The 24,143-nt window shown below is 47.1% G+C and overlaps 1 protein-coding gene across 1 annotated transcript in view; it reads left to right on the forward strand.

Annotated features, from left to right (window-relative positions):
- LOC145358301 (MFS-type efflux pump MSMEG_3705-like) overlaps nt 1–24,143 on the forward strand; it is a 33,625-nt gene extending 9,482 nt beyond the window's left edge. The window contains exons 4-9 of the mRNA XM_080212211.1: nt 758–920; nt 5,034–5,259; nt 7,227–7,420; nt 14,966–15,050; nt 16,305–16,502; nt 23,863–24,143. Coding sequence (XP_080068337.1) covers nt 758–920; nt 5,034–5,259; nt 7,227–7,420; nt 14,966–15,050; nt 16,305–16,502; nt 23,863–24,053 — 1,057 coding nt within the window. The 3' untranslated portion in view covers nt 24,054–24,143. The remainder of the gene's footprint in view (nt 1–757; nt 921–5,033; nt 5,260–7,226; nt 7,421–14,965; nt 15,051–16,304; nt 16,503–23,862) is intronic.

Genomic DNA, 24,143 nt, shown 5'->3' on the forward strand with positions numbered 1-24,143 from the left:
GGGGGAATGGAGTGGAGGGTGAGGGAGTGGGGGTGAGGGGTTGGAGGGCGAGGGGTTGTTAGGTGTTTGGCGGGATTGGCACTGGGTTAGTTTATCTGAGCTGGGCCAATGTTTAGGATTTGTGTTCCTGAGAGAAGCTCAGTGTGTCACCTCTCACAGTCACTCTGTCCTCTGTCATGGGGGATAGTTCACAGGGTTGATATGGAAACTGTATTGATTCCATCCTAACCCACCAATCTTGGAAAAGGGAAGAGATTTTCCAGAATGTTCCAGCAATGAGGGATTTCAGTTAATGTGGAGAGACTGGGGAGTCTGGATTGTTCCCCTTGAAATAGCGAAGATTCGCGAGGAGGTTTTAAGAGGAGGCGTTCAGGATTATGAGGGTTTGTTTCCAGTGTCAGAAGAGTGGCTAAACAGAGGGACACACAGAGAATCAGGGAAAGAATTGGGGTGGGAGGAGGATGAAGATTTATTGTGATATAAACACAGGACTTGTGACCTGGGAGGCGCTGCCTGGATGGGCTGTAAACACAGGTTCAATCAAAACTTTCAAATGGGAATTTGATAATTGACTAAAGGGGAAATGTCTTGAGAGCTCTGGGGGAAGAACAGGGGCTTTGGGATGAATTGGGTCACTCTTTCACACAATCGGAGCAGGCACGATGGGCTGAAAGGCCTCCTCTATGCTGGAGAGTTGTGTGAATTTGTCGGGATGTGAGTTTTGCTGATTGATTTTATAATTTGATGTCTTTCACAGCGAGGCTGGGTGCACACCGTTCGCAGTCAGCCTCATCATGGACTATTTCCCAAAGGAGTCGCGAGGTTCGGCTATGGGCTTCTATAACTGGGGTATCTACGCTGGCTACAGCCTCTCATACGCTGTGGGTAACTACGTTACCAGGGCCAATATCCTGGGACAGGTAAATTTCATCACCAGTCCTGCAAAACTCTTCCCCACTCCAACCAGGACCTTCACCAAGCAAGTTCCTCTTGTCTCAGGTTACTCTCCCTCAAATACTTCTACATAAAGGGCAAAAGCGTAACAAGGAAGAGAGAGTAGGACCTCTTAACGATCAACAAGGTCATCTATGTGCGGATCCACAAGAGATGGATGAGATCCTAAATGAATATTTCTCATCAGTATCTAGTGTTGAGGAAAGCAGGGATGTTAGGGAACTTGGGGAAATAAATAGTGATGTCTTGAGGAGTGTACATATTACAGAGAAGGAGGTGCTGGAAGTCTTAAAGTGCATCAAGGTAGATAAATCCCCGAGACCTGATGAAGTGTATCCCAGGACATTGTGGGAGGTTAGGGAAGAAATTGCGGGTCCCCTAGCTGAGATATTTGAATCATTGAGAGTCACAGGTGAGGTGCCTGAAGATTGGAGAGTGGCAAATGTTGTGTCTTTGTTTTAGAAGGGCTGCAGGGAGAAGCCTGGGAACTACAGGCCAGTGAGCCTCACATCTGTTAGAAGGTATTCTGAGAAACAGCATCTACAGGCATTTCGTGAGGTAAGAACTGATTAGGGACAGTCAGCATGGCTCTGTGAGTGGAAAATCATAGTAAGTTTGCAGATGATATTAACATTGGTGGCATAGTGCACATTGAAGAAGATTATCTCGGATTGCAACAGGATCTTGATCAATTGGGCCAGTGGGCTGACGAATGGCAGATGGAGTTTAATTTAGAGAAATGCGAGGTGATGCATTTTGATAGATTGAACCAGGGCAGGACTTACTCAGTTAATGGTAGGGCGTTGGGGAGAGTTACAGAACAAAGAGATCTAGGAGTACAGGTTCATAGCTCCTTGAAAGTGGAGTCACAGGTGGACAGAGTGGTGAAGAAGGCATTCGGCATGCTTGGTTTCATCGGTCAGAACATTGAATACAGGAGTTGGAATGTCCTGTTGAAGTTGTACAAGATATTGGTAAGGCCACACTTGGAATACTGTGTGCAATTCTGGTCACCCTATTATAGAAAGAATATTATTAAACTAGAAAGAATGCAGAAAAGATTTACTAGGATGCTAACGGGACTTGTTGGATTGAGTTATAAGGAGAGGCTGAATAGAAGGACTTTTTTCCCTGGAGCAGAGGAGGTGTAGGGGCAATGTTATAGAGGTCTATAAAATAATGAGGGGCATAGATCAGTTAAACAGTCAATATCTTTTCCCAAAGGTAGGGGAGTCTAAAACTAGAGGGCACAGGTTTAAGGTGAGAGGGGAGAGATACAAAAGTGTGCAGAGGGCCAATTTTTTTCACACAGAGGGTGATGAGTGTCTGGAACGAGCTGCCAGAGGCAGTAGTAGAGGCAGGTACAATCTTATCTTTTAAAAAGCATTTAGACAGTTACATGGGTACGATAGGTATAGAGGGATATGGGCCAATCCCGGGTGACTGGGATCATCTTAGTGGTAAAAACATAGCGGCATGGACATGTTGGGCCGAAGGGCCTGTTTCCATGCTGTAAACCTCTATAAGTGAAGTCTCTAGGTGAGTGGACCTCAGAACACAGAAACATTAAGACACAAGTATCCAAAATGGGCAACACATCGGGACAAGATGATTGAAACATCTCTTAAAGTAAGATCCCCGGGTATCAAACCAAAGGCCCTGTCTACTCTCTGGCGTCATGTCAATGAACTGAACAATTCTCCCCTTAGGGCCAATATTTATCCCTCAACCAACTTCACAGAAACAGATGGTCTAGTCATTATAAAATTGGTGTGTGTGTGTGGGATCTTGCTGTGTGCATATTGGCCACCATGTTTATACATTACATCAGTGACTGGAAAGCAATTTGCCGTATCCAGGGGTTGGATATTCCCAGTGAAGCAACGAGAAACATAAGGTCATTCCATGCCTGGATTGAGTGAGGCAACCGGTGAGGCCAAAATGGCCATTGGTGGTGAAGGCTCATCCAGGCCCACAGGGGTCATCACTGGGTCAAAGGGTAGGATCTGGCCAATGGCATCATCACTGGCCAGGTAGGGTCACCACTGGTCCGACAGGGTGGTCAGTGACACATAGGTCATCAACTAAATTCATACTTCAGTCATCACAACTAAATTCATACTTCAGTCATCACAAAGAATTATGTACCAGAAGTTCTGAGAAACACAAGTTTCAGGTCGGAGCTGAAGGAAGTTATTAGTAGAGAAATGGGTTTGGGGAAATTAGTGGGATTGAAGGTGGATAAATCCCCAGGTCCTGAGAATCTTCATCCCAGAGGACTTCAGGAATGGCCCTGGAAATAGCAGAATGGTTCCCACAGATTGGAGGTTAGGGAGAGTAAGCCTGCTATTCAAAAAGGGAGGTAGACAGAAAACAGGAAACTAGAACCCAGTGAACCCCATGTTGTGGTAAGGAAGTTGTTAGGATCTATTATCAAGGATTTTATTACTCAGCATTTGGAAGACAGTGGGATAATCAGACAAAACCAGCACGGATTTACAAAAGGGAAATCGTGCTTGACAAATCTACTGGAATTCTTTGAGTATGCAACGAGGAGAGTTGAGCAGGGAGAATTGGTAGATGTGGTTTATTTAGACTTTCAGAAGGCTTTCAACAAGGTCTCAAATAGCAGACTACTGTGTAAAGTGTTGTGGGATTACAGGTAATGTCTTGAGATGGGTAGAAAGCTGGTTAGCAGATAGGAAGCAAGGTGTTGGAATTCTGATTCGCAGTGACTAGTGGGGTACTGCAGGAATCTATCTGAGCTTGGGCCCTAACTGTTCACACTAACTATTAATATTTTGGACAAGAGAACTGAATGTTTTATCTCCAAATGTGCAGATGATACAAAGTTGGGTGGGTGGGTGAGCTGTAAGGAGGATGCAGAGATGTTTCAGTGTGATTTGGACAGGCTGAGTGTGTGGGTATCTGCATGACAGATGCAGTATAATGTGGATAAATGTGAGGTAATCCACTTTGGGAGCAATAATAGGAAGACAGATTATTATTTCAATTGGTGTAAACTGGGAGAGGTGGATACTCAGTGAGACCTTGGAGTTCTTGTGCATCAGTCACTGAAAGTAAGTGCGCAGGTACAGCAGGCAGTAAAGAAGGTAAATGGTATGTTGGCCTTCATTGCGAGAGGATTTGAGTTTAGGGATAGGGATGTTTTACTGCAATTGTACAGGGTGTTGGTGAGGCCACAGCTGGAATATTGTGTGCAGTTTTGGTATCCTTATCTGAGGAAGGATGTCCTTGCTATAGAGGGAGCACAGCGAAGGTTTACCAGGCTGATTCCTAGGATGGCAGGTCTGTCATATGAGGAGAGACTAAATCAGTTAGGATTATATTCACTGGAGTTTAGAAGAGTGAGAGGGGATCTGATAGAAACTTATAAAATTCTAACAGGGTTAGACAGGGTAGATTCAGAAAGAATGTTCCTGATGGTGAGGGGAGTCCAGAACTAGGGGTCAGAGTTTGAGGATAAGGGGGAAACCTTTTAGAACAGAGACGAGGAGAAATGTTTTCACCCAGAGGGTGGGGAATGTGTGGAATTCACTCCCACAGAAAGTAGTTGAGGCCAAAATGTTGTCTGATTTCAAGAAGAAATGAGATATAGCTCTTGGGGCTAAAGGGATCAAGGCATATGGGAGAAGGGGGCATCAGGATATTGAATTTGATGACCAGCCATAATCAGAATGAATGGCAGAGCAGGCTCGAAGGGCCGAATGGCCTTCTCCTGCTTCTAGTCTCTAGGGATGGGATTTTACAGCCTCGCTCGCCCCAAAACCATAAAATCAACAGATCTTTTATGGTCCTCCCCTCAACCCTCCAATTCCCGTGATGGCAGGGCGGTAAAATCCAGCCAATGTTTCTATGTATCGCTGGCCTGAGGGGTCAACACTGGCCTGATAGGGGCCATCACTGACTCAATGTGGTCATTAGCGGCTTAAGTCCAAGATCATTATTAGGAGGAAGGGAAAATATTAAATCCAAATCTGAAAGTGAAGAGCGGAGGTTAATATTCTGGCCAGATTGAGTTATTAGTTGTACTGATTTTCTGCTGATTTCTTTCTTAGGGCTGGAGATGGGCCTTTATTGTCAGCGCTATCCCTGGGATCATCGTTAGTGCTATTGTGCTGCTGACAGTTCGCGAATCTCCGCTTGCAAAGAGCAATAATAATGAGAGGGAAGCCGTAACAAGTCACAGACTGAGCATTAGACAGAAAATACTGCAGGGTGTGCGACCGTTCGTCACACCCTCACTTCTCCTCCTGTGTGCGGCTGGCTCTGTCAGGAATGCAGGTAAAGAAGCTGAGAGACACATTCACAGACCCCATCACATCCCAGCAACATGCAACCTGGACAAACACTGGAATATTCATCCTGAAATGTTCCATAGAATGCAGTCTAAACCCTCATTACCCCGATAGATATCGGAAAAACACTGCAGATGCTGGAATCTGAAACAAAACCAGAAAATGTTGGAAAATCGCAGCAGGTCTGACAGCCTCTGGAGAGAGAATAGAGCCAAGGTTAGCACTTTCTGCTTCTGTCCCACATCACCCCAAAGTCTTTAATATCCAACTCAGGACAATTTCACAGGGAATTGCTTTTCCATTTATCCAGAGGTTCAGATCTAAATCCATCCTTACTCAACGTGACTGCTCTCAAATCAACTTCACAAAATCTGTGAACCTATCGTCAGACTCAGCAAGAACCAACTGTTACCATGTCAGCGAGATGTCACATCGATGAAAAAGATAACTTTATACAGCATTAGATACAGAGTAAAGCGCCCTCTACACTGTCCCCCCATCAAACACTCCCAGGACAGGTACAGCACGGGGTTAGATACAGAGTAAAGCTCCCTCTACACTGTCCCCATCAAACACTCCCAGGACAGGTACAGCACGGGGTTAGATACAGAGTAAAGCGCCCTCTACACTGTCCCCATCAAACATTCCCAGGACAGGTACAGCACAGGGTTAGATACAGAGTAAAGCGCCCTCTACACTGTCCCCATCAAACATTCCCAGGACAGGTACAGCACGGGGTTAGATACAGCGTAAAGCTCCCTCTACACTGTCCCCCCATCAAACACTCCCAGGACAGGTAGAGCACGGGGTTAGATACAGAGTAAAGCTCCCTCTACACTGTCCCCCCATCAAACACGCCCAGGACAGGTACAGCACGGGGTTAGATACAGAGTAAAGCTCCCTCTACACTGTCCCCACCAAACACTCCCAGGACAGGTACAGCACGGGGTTAGATACAGAGTAAAGCTCCCTCTACACTGTCCCCCCATCAAACACTCCCAGGACAGGTACAGCACGGGGTTAGATACAGAGTAAAGTTCCCTCTACACTGTCCCCCCATCAAACACTCCCAGGACAGGTACAGCACGGGGTTAGATACAGAGTAAAGCTCCCTCTACACTGTCCCCCCATCAAACACGCCCAGGACAGGTACAGCACGGGGTTAGATACAGAGTAAAGCTCCCTCTACACTGTCCCCATCAAACACTCCCAGGACAGGTACAGCACGGGGTTAGATACAGAGTAAAGTTCCCTCTACACTGTCCCCCCATCAAACACTCCCAGGACAGGTACAGCACGGGGTTAGATACAGAGTAAAGCTCCCTCTACACTGTCCCCCCATCAAACACTCCCATGAGTACAACATGGGTTAAGAGCTTGAATTAGAAAGCTGAATTTTCATAGAATCCCTACAGTGGAGAAGGAGGGCATTCAGCCCATCGTGTCTGTACAAACCACAATCCAGCCCAGGCCCTATTCCCGTAACCCCATGTATTTACCCTGTTAAACCCTGACACTAGGGTCAATTTAGCACGGCCAATCAACCTAACCCGCACATCTTTGGAGTGTGAGGGCAAACTGGAGCACTTGGAGAAAACCCACACAGACATGGGGAGAATGTGCAGACTCCACACAGACAATGACTTGAGGCCGGAATCGAACCTGGATCTCCGGCGCTGTGAGGCAGCAGTGCTAACCACTGTGTCACCGTGATTAATCTGATTCATTGGAGTTCTTTATGGGGAAGAAGGATACAGTATTTATCCAGGCTGGAGAAAAACATGCCTCCCATTCCATTCCCAATCATTCCCAGCCCCTGAAACGTCAGAGTGAGATTGTCAGGAAATTAAATCCTGGAAATGTGGTGGGAATGAATGTGGAGAAAGTGAAGCTGGGATGATGGTTTTGCCACCATCTGCTCCCTGAACTAACAGACTGATTGGTTCATTTCAGGAGGCTATGTTTGGGCATACAACACCCAACTCTATTTCAACCTGTATCACAGTGCTGCTGATGTGGGCCGCTGGTTATCCTGGATTCCTCTAGTTGGAGGCTGCCTTGGGGCTCTGTCTGGAGGGTACATTTCAGATCGATTGGTGAAGAGAAGGGGATTATACGCCCGTGTCTGGGTCCTGGTCATCAGTCAGGTGAGTGAATCCACCCAATCGTAAGCTCCCGAAACCTTTATAATCCCAACCACCAACTCAGCTCCTCTGAGGGAGGGGTCTCGGGGAGGCTGGCCAGGGTTTAGAAGATTAAATTCAACATCTTAAACTAATGTTTAAAATCAGATTCCCTGAAGAGAAATAATTCCCTCTGAGGGTCAGTGCTGAGGGAGTGCCGCACTGTCAGAGGGTCAGTGCTGAGGGAGAGTCGCACTGTCAGAGGGTCAGTGCTGAGGGAGTGTCGCACTGTCAGAGGGTCAGTGCTGAGGGAGTGCCGCACTGTCAGAGGGTCAGTGCTGAGGGAGTGCCGCACTGTCAGAGGGTCAGTGCTGAGGGAGTGCCGCACTGTCAGAGGGTCAGTGCTGAGGGAGTGCCGCACTGTCAGAGTGTCAGTGCTGAGGGAGTGCCGCACTGTCAGAGTGTCAGTGCTGAGGGAGTGTCGCACTGTCAGAGGGTCAGTGCTGAGGGAGTGCCGCACTGTCAGAGGGTCAGTGCTGAGGGAGCGCCGCACTGTCAGAGGGTCAGTGCTGAGGGAGCGCCGCACTGTCAGAGGGTCAGTGCTGAGGGAGCGCCGCACTGTCAGAGGGTCAGTGCTGAGGGAGCGCCGCACTGTCAGAGGGTCAGTGCTGAGGGAGTGCCGCACTGTCAGAGGGTCAGTGCTGAGGGAGTGCCGCACTGTCAGAGGGTCAGTGCTGAGGGAGTGCCGCACTGTCAGAGGGTCAGTGCTGAGGGAGTGCCGCACTGTCAGAGGGTCAGTGCTGAGGGAGTGCCGCACTGTCAGAGGGTCAGTGCTGAGGGAGTGCCGCACTGTCAGAGGGTCAGTGCTGAGGGAGTGCCACACTGTCAGAGGGTCAGTGCTGAGGGAGTGCCGCACTGTCAGAGGGTCAGTGCTGAGGGAGTGCCGCACTGTCAGAGGGTCAGTGCTGAGGGAGTGCCGCACTGTCAGAGGGTCAGTGCTGAGGGAGCGCCGCACTGTCAGAGGGTCAGTGCTGAGGGAGTGCCGCACTGTCAGAGGGTCAGTGCTGAGGGAGTGCCGCACTGTCAGAGGGTCAGTGCTGAGGGAGTGCTGCACTGTCAGAGGGTCAGTGCTGAGGGAGCGCCGCACTGTCAGAGGGTCAGTGCTGAGGAACGCCCTGGAACAATTTTCTGAGTTTTAATGAGATCACCACTCATTCTTCGGAACTCCAGGGAATACAGATCCAGGCTTCTCAATCTCCCTCGGAAAGCAATCTCAACATCTCAGGGATTTGTCTTGTGAACCTTGAGTGCAGTCCCTCTATGGCAAATGAAGCGACATAAACTATCCATAATGCTCTGGGTAAGATCTCACCGAGGCTCTTCATAAATGCAGCAAGGTAGCTTCACACCTGTGCTCAACCCTCCTCATGATGAAGGCCTTCCTAATTGGCTGCTGCATTTACATACCAGCTTTTAGTGACTCTTAAACAAGGACACTCAGGTCCCTCTGGAATCAACATTTCCCAATCTCTCACCAATCTGTCTTGCTGTTTTTCTGCCAAAGTGAAAAGTTTAAAATCACATGGGTTGGATCGATGGATACAGAACTGGCTCGGTTCTAGAGGACAGAGAATAGCGGAGGAAGGGTGTTTTTCAGAATGGAGATCTGTAGTTAGTGGTGTTCCGCAGGGATCAGTGCTGGGACCTCTGCTGTTTGTAGTATCTATAAATGATCTGGAGGAAAATGTGAGGGGGTCTGATTAGTAAGTTTGTGGATGACGCAAAGACTGGTGGAGTTGCTGATAATGTCGGGGATTGTCAGAGGATCCAACAGGATAGAGATAGATTGGAGACTTAGGTACAGAAATGGCAGATGGAGTTTAATCTGGACAAACGCGAGGTGATGCATTTTAGAGGATCAAATTTAGGTGTGAATTATACTGTAAATGGCAGAACCCTTAGGAACATTAACATACAGAGGGATCTGGGCGTGCAGGTCCACAGTTCCCTAAAAGTGCCAACACAGGTGGCCAAGGTGATTGTGAAGGAATACGGCACAGCCGGGGAACTGAGTACAGGAGTTAGAAAATCATGTTGCAGCTATATAAAACCTTGGTTAGGCTGCATTTGGAGTATTGTGTGGAGTTCTGGTCACCACACTACCAGAAGGATAGTGGAAGCTTTGGAGAGAGTGCAAAGAAGGTTCACCAGGATGTTGCCTGGTCTCGAGGGTGTTGGTTATGAGGAGAGGTTGAATAAACTAGGATTGTTTTCACTGGAAAGACAGAGGCTGAGGGGAGACCTGATAGAGGTCTACAAAATGATGAGAAGCAGAGACAGGGTGGATAGTCAGAGGCTTTTTCCTAGGGTGGAGGTGCCAATTAGAAGGGGGCACAGGTTCAAGTTGAGGGGGGGGAGTTTAAGGGAGATGCTGGGGGGGGAGTTTTTCACACAGGGAGTGGTGGGTGCCTGGAACGCGCTGCCAGAGGAGGCGGTGGAAGCAGGAACATTAACAACATTTAAGAGGCATCTGGATGGGTACAGGAATAGGGAAGGAACAGAGGGATACGGACCGAGTAAGGACAGGAGGGTTTTATTAGTTTACTTAGAGCATCATGATCGGCACAGGCTGGGAGGGCCGGAGGGCCGAAGGGCCTGTTCCTGTGCTGTACTTTTCTTTGTTTTTTTGTGAATAATTTCACAATTATATTTCACCTGCTGCGTCTGAGCCCATTCGCTCAGCTGGTTCAAGGCCCCTTGAATCCTCCTCACAACTTATATTCTCACCCATCTTAGTGTCATTAGCAAATTTGGAGATGTTACATTTGGTCTCTATATCTGAATCATTTTATTGATTGTGAACTGTTGTGTCCCCAGCATTGATCCTTGTGGTACCCCCACTTGTAACACCCCACCATCCTAAGAAAGACCCATTTATCTCTGCTTTCTGTCTGCCAATTCTCAATCATACTCGTGTATTAACACAATCCCCTGCACTCGAATATTATTTATTATCCTTCTGTGTGGAACCTTATTGAAAACCTTCTGAAAATCTAAAGAGAGCACATCCACTGGTTCTCCTTTATCGATGCTACGAATAACAGGATTTCCCTTTCATTGATCTATGCTGACTCTGCCCAGTGTCAGCATTGATCAATGAAAGGGAAATCCTTTCATTATTTTCTAAGTGTCCAGTTATCACATTCTTCATACAGATTCTAACATTTTCCCATGACAGATCTCAAACTAACAGCTCTGTGGTTCTCTGTTCTCCCTCCCCATCCCTGCTTTGACAATACAGTTACGTTTGGATATTACATTACTGGATATTTTCCACTCCATGGCAACCTATATAGAATCTATAGAATTTTAAAAGATAATCACCAATTCATTCATTATCTCTCGAACCATCTCCTTCAACATGAGCCTCATCTGATCCAGAGATTTACCAATATTCAAATTCAATTGGCTTTTCCAATATTACCTCTTTATTCATACTAATCTCTCAGTTCCTCAGTTTCACAAGCCCCTTCGTCACCGAGTGTTTCTCAGAGATTGTCAGCATCTTTTTCTGTGATGACAGACTTGAAGGAGCTGTTAGTTTCTCTGCCGTTTCCCTATTCTCCAATATAAATGTTTCTGTGCCCAGCAGTAATGAGACGACCTTTGTCCAAGTTAATCTTTTCCTTTTCACATGGCTAAAGAAGCTTTTACAGTCCACCTTCATGCCTCTTGCTAGTTTGCAAACAGATTCTCTTTTCCCTTTATCTGTTTCTTGGTGCTTTTTTGCTGGATTCTAAATTGCCCCCAATCCTCAAGTTCGCCACTTTTTCTGACATGCTTACTCACCACTTCCTCTGATCAAATGCAAACTTTAACTTTTTTCACCAACTGCCATTCATTAATCTTTGCCTTTGGCTGTTAGTGCTAAGAGGACTGTCGATCTGTTATAAACTGTGTCGTATTTCTTTAAATACTTTCTTTAAATATTTTCTTTAAATACTTAGTAACAACTGGAGTATTGGGTGCGCTTCTAGTCATCACATTACAGGAAGGACACACTTGCTTTGGAGAAGAGCAGAGAAGATTTACAAGGCTGTTGCCAGGGGGGCTGGAGAATTGTAGCTATGACGAGAGACTGGGGTTGTTTTCCTTGGTAAGAAGTCTCACCACACCAGGTTAAAGTCCAACAGGTTTATTTGGTAGCTTTCGGAGCGCTGCACCTTCATCAGGTGAGTGGGAGTTGTGTTCACAAACAGGGCATATAAAGACACAAACTCAATTTACAAGATAATAGTTGGAATGCGAGTCTTTACAGGTAATCAAGTCTTAAAGGTACAGACAACGTGAGTGGAGAGAGCATTAAGCACTTTCAAAACTGTGTTAACCAGGGTTCAGGGTAAACACATTCCTCTTAGAGTGAAGGACAAGATTGGCAGAAGTTGGGAACCCTGGATCACTCAGGATATTGAGGACCTGGTCAAGAAGAAGAAAGGGGCACATGACATGCATAGACAGCTGGGATCAAGTGAATCTCTTGAAGAGTATAGAGGGTGTAGGAGTAGAGTTAAGAGAGAAATCAGGAGGGCAAAAACATGACACGAGATTGTTTTGGCAGATAAGGCAGAGAATCCAAAGAACTTCTACAAATACATAAAGGGCAAAAGAGTAACAAGGGCGAGGGTAGGACCTCTTAAGGATCAACAAGGTCATCTATATGCAGATCCACAAGAGATGGATGAGATTCTAAATGAATATTTCTCATCAGTATTTACTGTTAAGAAAAGCATGGATGTTAGGAAACTTGGGGAAATAAATAGTGATGTCTTGAGGAGTGTACATATTACAGAGAAGGAGGTGCTGGAAGTCTTAAAGCACATCAAGATAAATAAATCCCCGGGACCTGATGAATTGTATTCCAGGACATTGTGGGAGGCTAGGGAGGAAATTGCGGGTTCCCTAGCAGAGATATTTGAATCATCGATAGTCACGGGCGAGGTGCCTGAAGATTGGAGAGTGGCAAATGTTGTGCCTTTGTTTAAAAAGGGCTGCAGGGAGAAGCCTGTGAGCCTCACATCTGTGGTGGGTAAATTGTTGGAAGGTATTTTGAGAGACAGGATCTACAGGCATTTAGAGACACAAGGACTGATTAGGGACAGTCAGCATGGCTTTGTGAGTGGAAAATCATGTCTCGCAAATTTGATTTTTTTTGATGGGGTAACCAAGAAGGTAGACGAGGGCAGTGCAGTTGATGTTGTCAACATGGACTTTAGCAAGGCCTTTGACAAGGTACTGCATGGTAGGTTGTTGCATAAAGTTAAACCACACGGGTTCCAGGGTGAGGTATCTAAATGCAGACAAAATTGGCTTCTTGACAGAAGACAGAGGGTGGTTGTAGAGGATGGTTTTTCAAACTGGAGGCCTGTGACCAGTGGTGTGCCTCAGTGATCACTGCTGGGTCCACTGTTATTTATCATTTATATTAATGATTTGGATGAGAATGTAGGAGGCATGGTTAGTAAGTTTGCAGATGACACCAAGATTGGTGGCATAGTGGACAGTGAAGAAAGTTATCTCCAATTGCAACGGGATTTTGATCAATCGGGCCAGTGGGCTGACGAATGGCAGATGGAGTTTAATTTAAATAAATGCGAGGTGATGCATTTTGGTAGATTGAACCAGGGCAGGACTTACTCAGTTAATGGTAGGACACTGGGGAGAGTTACAGAACAAAGAGATCTAGGGGTACATGTTCATAGCTCCTTGAAAGTGGAGTCACAGATGGACAGAGTGGTGAAGAAGGCATTTGGCATGCTTGGTTTCATCGGTCAGAACATTGAATACAGGAGTTGGAATGTCTTGTTGAAGTTGTACAAGATATTGGTAAGGCCACACTTGGAATACTGTGTACAGTTCTGGTCACCATATTGTAGAAAGGATATTATTAAACTAGAAAGAGTGCAGAAAAGATTTACAAGGATGTTACCGGGACTTGATGGATTGAGTTATAAGGAGAGGCTGGATAGACTGGGACTTTTTTCTCTGGAGTGTAGGAGGCTGAGGGGTGATCTTATAGAGGTCTAAAAAATAATGAGGGGCACAGATCAGCTAGATAGTCAATATCTTTTCCCAAAGGTAGGGGAGTCTAAAACTAGAGGGCACAGGTTTAAGGTGAGAGGGGAGAGATACAAAAGTGTCCGGAGGGGCAATTTTTTCACACAGAGGGTGGTGAGTGTCTGGAACAAGCTGCCAGAGGCAGTAGTAGAGGCGGTTACAATTTTGTCTTTTAAAAACCATTTAGTTAGTTACATGGGTAAGATGAGTATAAAGGAATATGGACCAAATGCGGGCAATTGAAACTTTAAAACAAAGGGTGGCATGGACTAGTTGGGCCGAAGGGCCTGTTTCCATGCTGTAAACCTCTAATGAGGACATTAGCGACCTATGAAGATAGGTTAAAGAGATGTGTACTGTCTCCAGACAGGACAGTTAGTGGGATTTTACAAATCCAGGCAAGTCATGGGGGTTACAGATAGTGCGACATGAACCCAAGAACCCGGTTGAGGCCGGCCTCATGTGTGCGGAACTTGGCTGTCATTCTCTGCTCGGTGACTCTGCACTGTCGTGAGACTTGATTTGCATTCCAACTATTATCTTGTAATTGAATCTGTGTCCATATAGGCCCTGGTTATGGAATTCTCCACTCACCTGATGAAGAGGCAGCAATCCGAAAGCTCATGATTCCAAATAAACCTATTGGACTTTAACCTGGTGTTCTGAGACTTCTTCCTGTGTTTACCCCAGTCCAACGCCGGCATCTCCACATCATGTCTTTGGGCTGGCATGGATGAGATAGGCTGAATGGCTTCCTCCTGTGTAGAATCATTTCTATGGTTCTCTATCCCGTTGATCTCTCTGTACTGGCTCTTCCAGGTGGAGTTGTGGCCACAAATCAGGGTGACTGTTTCCGACCCTCTGTCATTGATATTCAACTGCCCTTTTGTTACAACATGTACGTATGTATGTGTGTGTCTGTGTGTGTGTGTGTGTCTGTGTATGTGTGAGTCTGTATATGTGTGTGTGTGTGTATGTCTGTTTATGTGTGTGTGTCTGTATATGTGTGTGTGTGTGTGTCTGTGTATGTGTGTATGTGTGTGTGTCTGTGTGTGTGTGTAGGAGCTGGGAAGGATGTGTGTCTGTGTGTGTGTATGTGTGTCTGTGTGTGTGTGTCTGTGTGTGTGTGTGTCTGTGTGTGTGTGTGTAGGAGCTGGGAAGGATGTGTGTCTGTGTGCGTGTCTGTGTATGTGTCTGTGTCTGTGTGTATGTGTCTGTGTGTGTGTGTATGTGTGTGTCGGAGCTGGGAAGGATGGATGGTCCCTGAGAGAACCTGTCCACTGACTCCCCCTCTCTGTGAATCTGTAGCATTGCGAGAGCAGCAACAACTCAGGGAAGCTCATTGAGAGTGAGCTGTGATTTGGTGAGTTTGGAAGTTGCAGCTCGGAGTTTGGGGGGGTTGTTGGGTGAGTGGATTCACTGCTGTGTCTGGATAATGGTCTTTATTTCCTGCAGGCACTGGCTGCTCCCTTTGTGGCTGGAGCTCTCTGGCTAAATCCCCCATTCTGCTTTCTGTCTTTAATCCCGTCCAATATAATCGGTGAGTTTAACATTAGCTTTCCACAGAAACATTGCGATGGGGTGAACGGATCAGGGACAGGAGGTCCCTCCAGAAAAAGGGAACTGAGGTCAAGAATATTTCCATATCCTGAATACGCTCCCCCCCCATCCCGGGGGAGCGGCTTCTCAATGGAACCTTCCTTGGCTGGCCAATCAACGGCCAGGGAGAAGGCTGGACTGGCCAATCAATGGTCGGGGAGCAGGTTGGGTTGGCCAATCAATGGCTGGGGAGCAGGTTGGGTTGGCCAATCAATGGCCGGGGAGCAGGTTGGGTTGGCCAATCAATGGTCGGGGAGCAGGTTGGGTTGGCCAATCAATGGCCGGGGAGCAGGTTGGGTTGGCCAATCAATGGCCGGGGAGCAGGTTGGGTTGGCCAATCAATGGTCAGGGAGCAGTTTGGGTTGGCCAATCAATGGTCAGGGAGCAGTTTGGGTTGGCCAATCAATGGTCAAGGAGCAGGTTGGGTTGGCCAATCAATGGTCAGGGAGCAGTTTGGGTTGGCCAATCAATGGTCAGGGAGCAGTTTGGGTTGGCCAATCAATGGTCAGGGAGCAGTTTGGGTTGGCCAATCAATGGTCGGGGAGCAGTTTGGGTTGGCCAACCAATGGTCAGGGAGTAGTTTGGGTTGGCCAATCAATGGTCGGGGAGCAGTTTGGGTTGGCCAATCAATGGTCGGGGAGCAGTTTGGGTTGGCCAATCAATGGTCGGGGAGCAGTTTGGGTTGGCCAATCAATGGTCGGGGAGCAGTTTGGGTTGGCCAATCAATGGTCGGGGAGCAGGGTCATTGTCCATTTAAAGATGGCGATTAGCTTCTCAAAGCTGGAGAACCAATCAGAGGCCTTGCAGCTTGAGAAGGGTGCTGAGGGTAAATAAGGGCAGCGAGCCTCTCTCCAATTTTTGAAAGCTTTAATTGGCCCCAGTACAACCATTACGATGGGGCCTGCTATCTGAATGTGTGCATAGGAGCCCTGCCTCTCCCAATCCACACCAATGGCCCAGTGCTCCGTTAAAGCAACAACTTGGCACAGTGACTGGGGATTATTTCAGCTCAAACCTGCCTCGCGTCGCAGTGGGGGTGGAATATCCAGGGTTTTAGAGATTGGGGAAGCTGATCTGTGGCTGAGATTCGAGCTGTGGTTTGATTTTCTGTTGATTTACTTTGAGCTAATGTCCAGTGAGAAGGTGGTTTACCCTCTGAATGACCGCTTCTCTCTTCCTCTCTCTTTGTCCCCAGGTGAGATGGGGATTGGAGTCACCTTAACCATCATCGTTGAGTTGGTCACTCCCTCAGTTCGCACTCCAGTTGTGGCCATTTACATCTTCATCATTTCCAATGTGGCAGGCAATGCACCATTGCTGGTGACACCCCTGACCAGGCTGTGGGGACTGCGCATCGCACTGCTCGCACTGTGTCCAGGAATGTACATCGTTGGTATGTCACACACACTCACACTCGCACGCACACACTCACACGCACACACGCACACACACTCACACGCACTCGCACTCACACTCACACTCACACACTCTCACACTCACACACACATGCACTCACACACACTCTCACTCTCACGCGCACCCACACGCACTCACGCGCACCCACACGCACTCACGCACCCACGCACCCACACACACTCACGCACCCACACACACAGATATACACACACACAGATATACACACACACCTCAAAGGTAGCAATTTCTGGACTATTGCCAATGCCACCTGCTAGTGAGAATATGAATAGGAGGATTAGGCAGATGAATGCCTGGCTTGAGAGCTAGTGCAGCGGGGAGGGATTTAGATATCTGGATCATTGAGATCTTTTCTGGGGAAGGGCTGACCTGTTCAAGAGGGACGGGTTACACCTGAACTGGAGGGGGGCTAATATCCTGGTGGGGAGATTTGCTAGAGCCCCTCAGGAGGCTTGTTTGGCAGCGGGAGTGACCCAAAGCAGGAGGGAGACAGAAGAGAAATTTGAGGACAGCACAGAAGTTAAAGAGAACACATTAAATAGTAAAGGCAGTGTCAGTAATCCCAATACCAGACAGATCAAGAACAAGACAGAGAGCAAGTCCAGATTAAACAGCATTTATTTCAATGCAAGAGGCCTGATGGGCAAGGCAGATGAACTCAGGGCATGGATGGGGACATGGGACTGGGATATTATAGCAATTACTGAAACATGGCTAAGGGAGGGACAGGACTGGCAGCTCAATGTTCCAGAGTACAAATGCTATAGGAACAGGAGGTAACAGAGGAGGGGGAGTTGCACTTTTGATCAGGGAAAACATCACAGCCGTACTAAGAGGGGATATATCCGAGGGTTCACTCACTGAGTCTGTATGGGTGGAACTGAGAAATAAGAAGGGGAAATCACTTTGATGGGGTTGTACTATAGGCCCCCAAATACTCAACGGGAAATTGAGGAGCAAATATGTAAGGAGATTACAGATAGCTCTGAGAAAAATAGGGTGGTAATAATAGGGATTTTAACTTTCCCAACATTGACTGGGACAGCCATAGTATTAGAGGGTTGGATGGAGAGAAATTTATTGAGTGTATTCTGGAGGAGTTTCTCATTCAGTATGAGGATGGCCCGACCAGAGAGGGGGCAAAACTTGACCTCCTCTTGGGAAATAAGGAAGGGCGGGTGACAGAAGTGTTAGTGAGGGATCATTTTGGGATGACCATAATTCCATTAGTTTTAAGACAGCTGTGCAGAACGATAGATCTGGCCCAAAAATTAAAATTCGAAATTGGGGCAAGGCCAATTTTGATGGTATCAGGCAGGAACTTTCAACAGTTAATTGGGGGAGTCTGTGGGAAGACAAAGGGATGCCTGGTAAGTGGGAGGCTTTCAAAAGTGTGTTAACCAGGGTTCAGGGTAAACACATTTGTCTTAGAGTGAAGGACAAGGCTGGCAGAAGTCGGGAACCCTGGATCACTCGGGATATTGAAGCCCTGGTCAAGAAGAAGAAAGAGACACATGACATGCATAGGCAGCTGGGATCAAGTGAATCCCTTGAAGAGTATAGAGGGTGTAGGAGTAGAGTTAAGAGAGAAATCAGGAGGGCAATAAGGGGACACAAAGTTGTTTTGGCAGATAAGGCAAAGGAGAGTCCAAAGAGCTTCTACAAACACATAAAAGTCAAAAGAGTAACAAGGGAGAGGGTAGGGCGTCTTCGGGATCAACAAGGTCATCTTTGTGCGGATCCACAAGAGATGGATGAGATTCTAAATGAATATTTCTCATCAGTATTTACTGTTAAGAAAAGCACGGACGTTAGGAAACTTGGGGAAATAAATAGTGATGTCTTGAGGAGTGTACATATTACAGAGAAGGAGTTGCTGGAAGTCTTAAAGCGCATCAAGGTAGATAAATCCCCAGGACCTGATGAGGTATATCCCAGGACATCGTGGGAGGCTAGGGAGGAAATTGCAGGTTCCCTAGCCGAGATATTTGAATCATCGATAGTCACAGGTGAGATGCCTGAGGATTGGAGAGTGGCAAATGTTGTGCCTTTGTTTAAAAAGGGCTGCAGGGAAAAGCCTGGGAACCACAGGCCAGTGAGACTCACATCTGTGGTGGGTAAATTGTTGGAAGGTATTTTGAGAGACAGAATCTACAGGCATTTAGAGACACAAGGACTGATTAGGGACAGTCAGCATGGCTTTGTGAGTGGAAAATCATGTCTCACAAAATTAATTGAGCTTTTTGAAAGGGTAACCAAGAAGGTAGATGAGGGCAGTGCAGTTGATGTTGTCTACATGGACTTTAGCAAGGCCTTTGACAAGGTTCCGCATGGTAGGTTGTTGCATAAGGTTAAATCTCACGGGATCCAGGGTGAGGTATCTAAATGGATACAAAATTGGCTTCTTGACAGAAGCCAGAGGGTGGTGATAGAGAGTTGTTTTTCAAACTGGAGGCCTGTGACCAGCGGTGTGCCTCAGGGATCAGTTCTGGGTCCACTGTTATTTGTTATTTATATTAATGATTTGGATGAGAGTATAGGAGGCATGGTTAGTAAATTTGCAGATGACACTAAGATTGGTGGCATAGTGGACAGTGAAGAAAGTTATCTCCAATTGCAACAGGATCTTGATCAATTGGGCCAGTGAGCTGATGAATGGCAGATGGAGTTTAATTTAGACAAATGCGGGGTGATGCATTTTGATAGATTGAACCAGGGCAGGACTTACTCAGTTAATGGTAGGGCCCTGGGGAGAGTTACAGAACAAAGAGATCTAGGGGTACAGGTTCATAGCTCCTTGAAAGTGGAGGCACAGGTGGACAAAGTGGTGAAGGAGGCATTCAGCATGCTTGGTTTCATCGGTCAGAACATTGAATACAGGAGTTGGGACATCTTATTGAAGTTGTACAAGACATTGGTAAGGCCACACTTGGAATACTGTGTACAATTCTGCTCACCCTATTATAGAAAGGATATTATTAAACTAGAAAGAGTGCAGAGAAGATTTACAAGTATGCTACTGGGACTTGATGGATTGAGTTATAAGGTAGTCAGATGCTTTTTCCCAGGGCTGAGATGGCTGCTACGAGAGGACACAGGTTTAAGGTGCTGGGGAGTAAGTACAGAGGAAATGTCAGAGGTAAGATTTACACTCAGAGAGTGGTGGGTGAGTGGAATCAGCTGCCGGCAACAGTGGTGGAGACAGATTCAATAGGGTCTTTTAAGAGACTTTTAGATAAGTACATGGAACTTAGTAAGATAGAGGGTTATAGATAAGCCTAGTAATCTCTAAGGTAGGGACATGTTCGGCACAACTTTGATGGCTGAAGGGCCTGTATTGTGCTGTAGTTTTTCTATGTTTCTATGAGAGGCTGGATAGACTGGGACTTTTCTCTCTGGAGCGTAAGAGGCTGAGGGGTGACCTTATAGATGTCTATAAAATAATGAGGGACATAGACAAGGTAGGAATAACAGATGTGTTGAGTATAGGGCTAACGGGAAGACTTTGAATAGTGTGGAGGAGCAGAGGGATCTAGGTGAATGTGTACATAGATCCCTGAAAGTTGGGAATCAAGTAGATAAGGTTGTTAAGAAGGCATACAGTGTCTTGGCGTTTATTGGTAGGGGGATTGAATTTAGGAGTCGTAGCGTTATGTTGCAACTGTACACAACTCTGGTGCGGCCGCACTTGGAGTATTGTGTGCAGTTCTGGTCCCCACATTACAGGAAGGATGTGGAGGCTTTGGAGAGGGTGCAGAGGAGGTTTACCAGGATGTTGCCTGGTATGGAGGGGAGGTCCTATGAGGAGAGGCTGAGGGATTTGGGGTTGTTTTCGCTGGAAAGAAGGCGGCTAAGAGGGGATCTTATTGAAACATATAAGATGATTAGAGGTTTAGATAGGGTGGATAGTGATAGCCTTTTTCCTCTGATGGAAAAATCTAGCACGAGGGGGCATGGCTTTAAACTAAGGGGGGGTAGTTATAGGACAGATGTCAGGGGTAGGTTCTTTACCCAGAGGGTGGTGAGGGATTGGAATGCCCTGCCTGCTGTAGTTGTAAATGCGCCTAGTTTGGGGGCGTTTAACAGGTCTGTGGACAGGTTTATGGACGAAAAGGGATTGGTTTAGGTTAGTGGGTCATTGTTGTTTTTTTTTAAACTGGTCGGCGCAACATCGTGGGCCGAAGGGCCTGTTCTGCGCTGTAATGTTCTATGTTCTATGTTCTAAGGTAGATAGTCAATATCTTTTCCCAAAGGTTGGGGAGTCTAAAACTAGAGGGCACAGGTTTAAGGTGAGAGGGGAGGATTACAGAAGGGTCCAGAGGGGCAATTTTTTCACACAGAGGGTGGTGAGTGTCTGGAACGAGCTGCCAAAGGTAGAAGTAGAGGTGGGTATAATTTTATCTTTTAAAAAGCATTTAGACAGTTACATGGGTAAGATGGGTATAGAGGGATATGGGACAAATGCGGGCAATTGGGATTAGCTTAGGGATTTAAAAAAAAAATAGCATGGACAAGTTGGGCCAAAGGGCCTGTTTCCATGCTATAAACCTCTATGTCTCTTTGACTCTATGACTCACAATCACACTCACACACACACTCACATTCACACTCACACTCACACACTCACAATCACACTCACACACTCACACTCACATTCACACTCACACACACACACTCACAATCACACTCACATTCACACTCACACACTCACATTCACACTCACACACTTACACTCACATTCACACTCACACACTCACTCATTCACACTCACACTCACATTCACACTCACACACTCACATTCACACTCACACTCACACACTCACACTCACACTCACATTCACACTCACACACTCACACACACACTCACATTCACACTCACACACACAATCACAATCACACTCACACACTCACATTCACACTCACACACTCACATTCACACTCACACACTCACACACTCACATTCACACTCACATTCACACTCACACACACACACTCACATTCACACTCACACACTCACATTCACACTCACACACTCACATTCACACACACTCACACACTCACATTCACACTCACACACTCACACTCACATTCACACTCACACACACAATCACAATCACACTCACACACTCACATTCACACTCACACACTCACATTCACACTCACACACTCACACACTCACACACTCACATTCACACTCACATTCACACTCACATTCACACTCACACACACACACTCACATTCACACTCACACACTCACATTCACACACTCACATTCACACTCACACACACACACACTCACACACACTCACACTCACATTCACACTCACACACTCACATTCACACATTCACACTCACATTCACACTCACACTCACACTCACATTCACACTCACACACTCACATTCACACTCACACTCACATTCACACTCACACTCACAGTCACACTCACATTCACACTCACACTCACACACTCACATTCACACTCATTCACACTCACAATCATACTCACACACTCACACTCACACACTCACACATACACTCACTCACACATACACTCCACTCACACACTCACAGACACACATACACTCACTCACTCACTCACACATCTCAGCAAAAGGCTGTGCATGCAGTTTCATTATCGAATCCCAGCCACATGGCTCCTGACTGCAGAAGATGACAAAGCTCTCAGAGAATTCTATTCCTCACCTCCCCACTCTGTTCCGCTACCTGCCCCCCCCCCCTCCCTGTCGCTCTCTGACACCCTCCCAGGGCCACTCTCACACAGACTGGCGCTGTGGACACTGCTTTTTAAATCTCTGATCAAAACTCAGTTTTAATCTCTCTGACCTGACAATATTTGTGAAGTTTCTGGGCAAGACTTAATGTTGCAGTGAATACAGGGTCAACCCTGTCCCTCTCTGTAATCTCCTCCAGCCCCCTACACCCCCTCCCTATCTCTGTAACCTCCTCCAGTCCTACACCCCCTCCCTATCTCTGTAACCTCCTCCAGTCCCTACACCCCCTCCCTATCTCTGTAACCTCCTCCAGTCCCTACACCCCCTCCCTATCTCTGTAACCTCCTCCAGTCCCTACACGCCCTCCCTATCTCTGTAACCTCCTCCAGCCCCTACAACCCCTCCCTATCTCTGTAACCTCCTCCAGCCCCTACACACCCTCCCAATCTCTGTAACCTCCTCCAGTCCCTACACCCCCTCCCTATCTCTGTAATCTCCTCCAGCCCCCTACACCCCCTCCCTATCTCTGTAATCTCCTCCAGCCCCCTAAACCCCCTCCCTATCTCTGTAACCTCCTCCAGCCCGTACACCCCTTCGCTATCTCTGTAACCTCCTCCAGTCCCTACACTCCCTCCCTATCTCTGTAACCTCCTCCAGTCCCTACACGCCCTCCCTATCTCTGTAACCTCCTCCAGCCCCTACAACCCCTCCCTATCTCTGTAACCTCCGCCAGCCCCTACACACCCTCCCTATCTCTGTAACCTCCTCCAGCCCCTACACCCCCTCCCAATCTCTGTAACCTCCTCCAGCCCCTACACCCCCTCCCTATCTCTGTAACCCCCTCCAGCCCCTACACCCCCAAGATCTCTGACCTTTTCCAATTCTGGCCTTTTGATTATCTCCGATTCCAGGGGAGGTGATGGCTTAATGGTGTTATTGATAGACTATGAATCTAGAAACACTGCTACTGTTCTGGGGACCTACATTCGAATCCCACCACAGCAGATGGTGAAATTTGAATTCCATAAAAGATATCTGGAATTAAGAATCTACTGATGACCATGAAACCATTGTCGATTATTGGAAAAATCCATCTGGTTCACTAATCTCCTCTGGGAAGGAAATCTGCCATCCTTACCCAGTCTGGCCTACATGTGACTCCAGACCCCAGCAACGTGGTTGACTCTCACTTTCCCCCTGAACAAGGGGAACAAGGGTTGGGCAATAAATGCTGGCCAGCCAGCGACACCCATGTCCCATGAAAGAATTTTTGAAAAGTTGTTCAGCATTGGTGCCTGGTGAGGGCCCCCAAGCTCTGGAATTCTCCCCCAAAACCCCTCCACCTGCTTATTTCCACCTCTCTGACACTCCTTCAATCCGACCTCTTTGACCAAGTGGTCACCTGTCCTCGTATCTCTATGAGCGGCTCAGGGACTAAATGTTGTTTCTAATCGTCTCTGCGAAGCACCTTGGAATGTTTTTAAGAATGTTGAAGGTGCTATATGAATGCAAGTTATTGTTACACTGCTTTTGGGCACTCTGTGCTGCTGCTTCTCCTGTTTTCAGTGACTTTCTCTCGATTTCAGGCTGTCTGCTCTACCTGCTGACCCTCAGTGTGATGTATGCGGATCAGAAACTGCTCTCCAATGAGGAATCACGTCCGCTGTTGGAACCTGACGATCAGCAGAGTGAACGGCAACAGAGTGGGATTCTCAGAAACATAGCAGAGAGCCTGATTGAGGGTGATGGCAGTGGGGGAGGGTCTGGCCACCAATAGACCCTCTCTGGGGAGCTGGGAGAGGGTCTGGCCACCGATAGACCCTCTCTGGGGAGCTGGGAGAGGGTCTGGCCTCCAAAAGACCCTCTC

This window comes from Carcharhinus amblyrhynchos, chromosome 25 (assembly GCF_965287045.1).
Source record: "Carcharhinus amblyrhynchos chromosome 25, sCarAmb.v2.hapA, whole genome shotgun sequence".
NCBI lineage: Eukaryota > Metazoa > Chordata > Chondrichthyes > Carcharhiniformes > Carcharhinidae > Carcharhinus > Carcharhinus amblyrhynchos.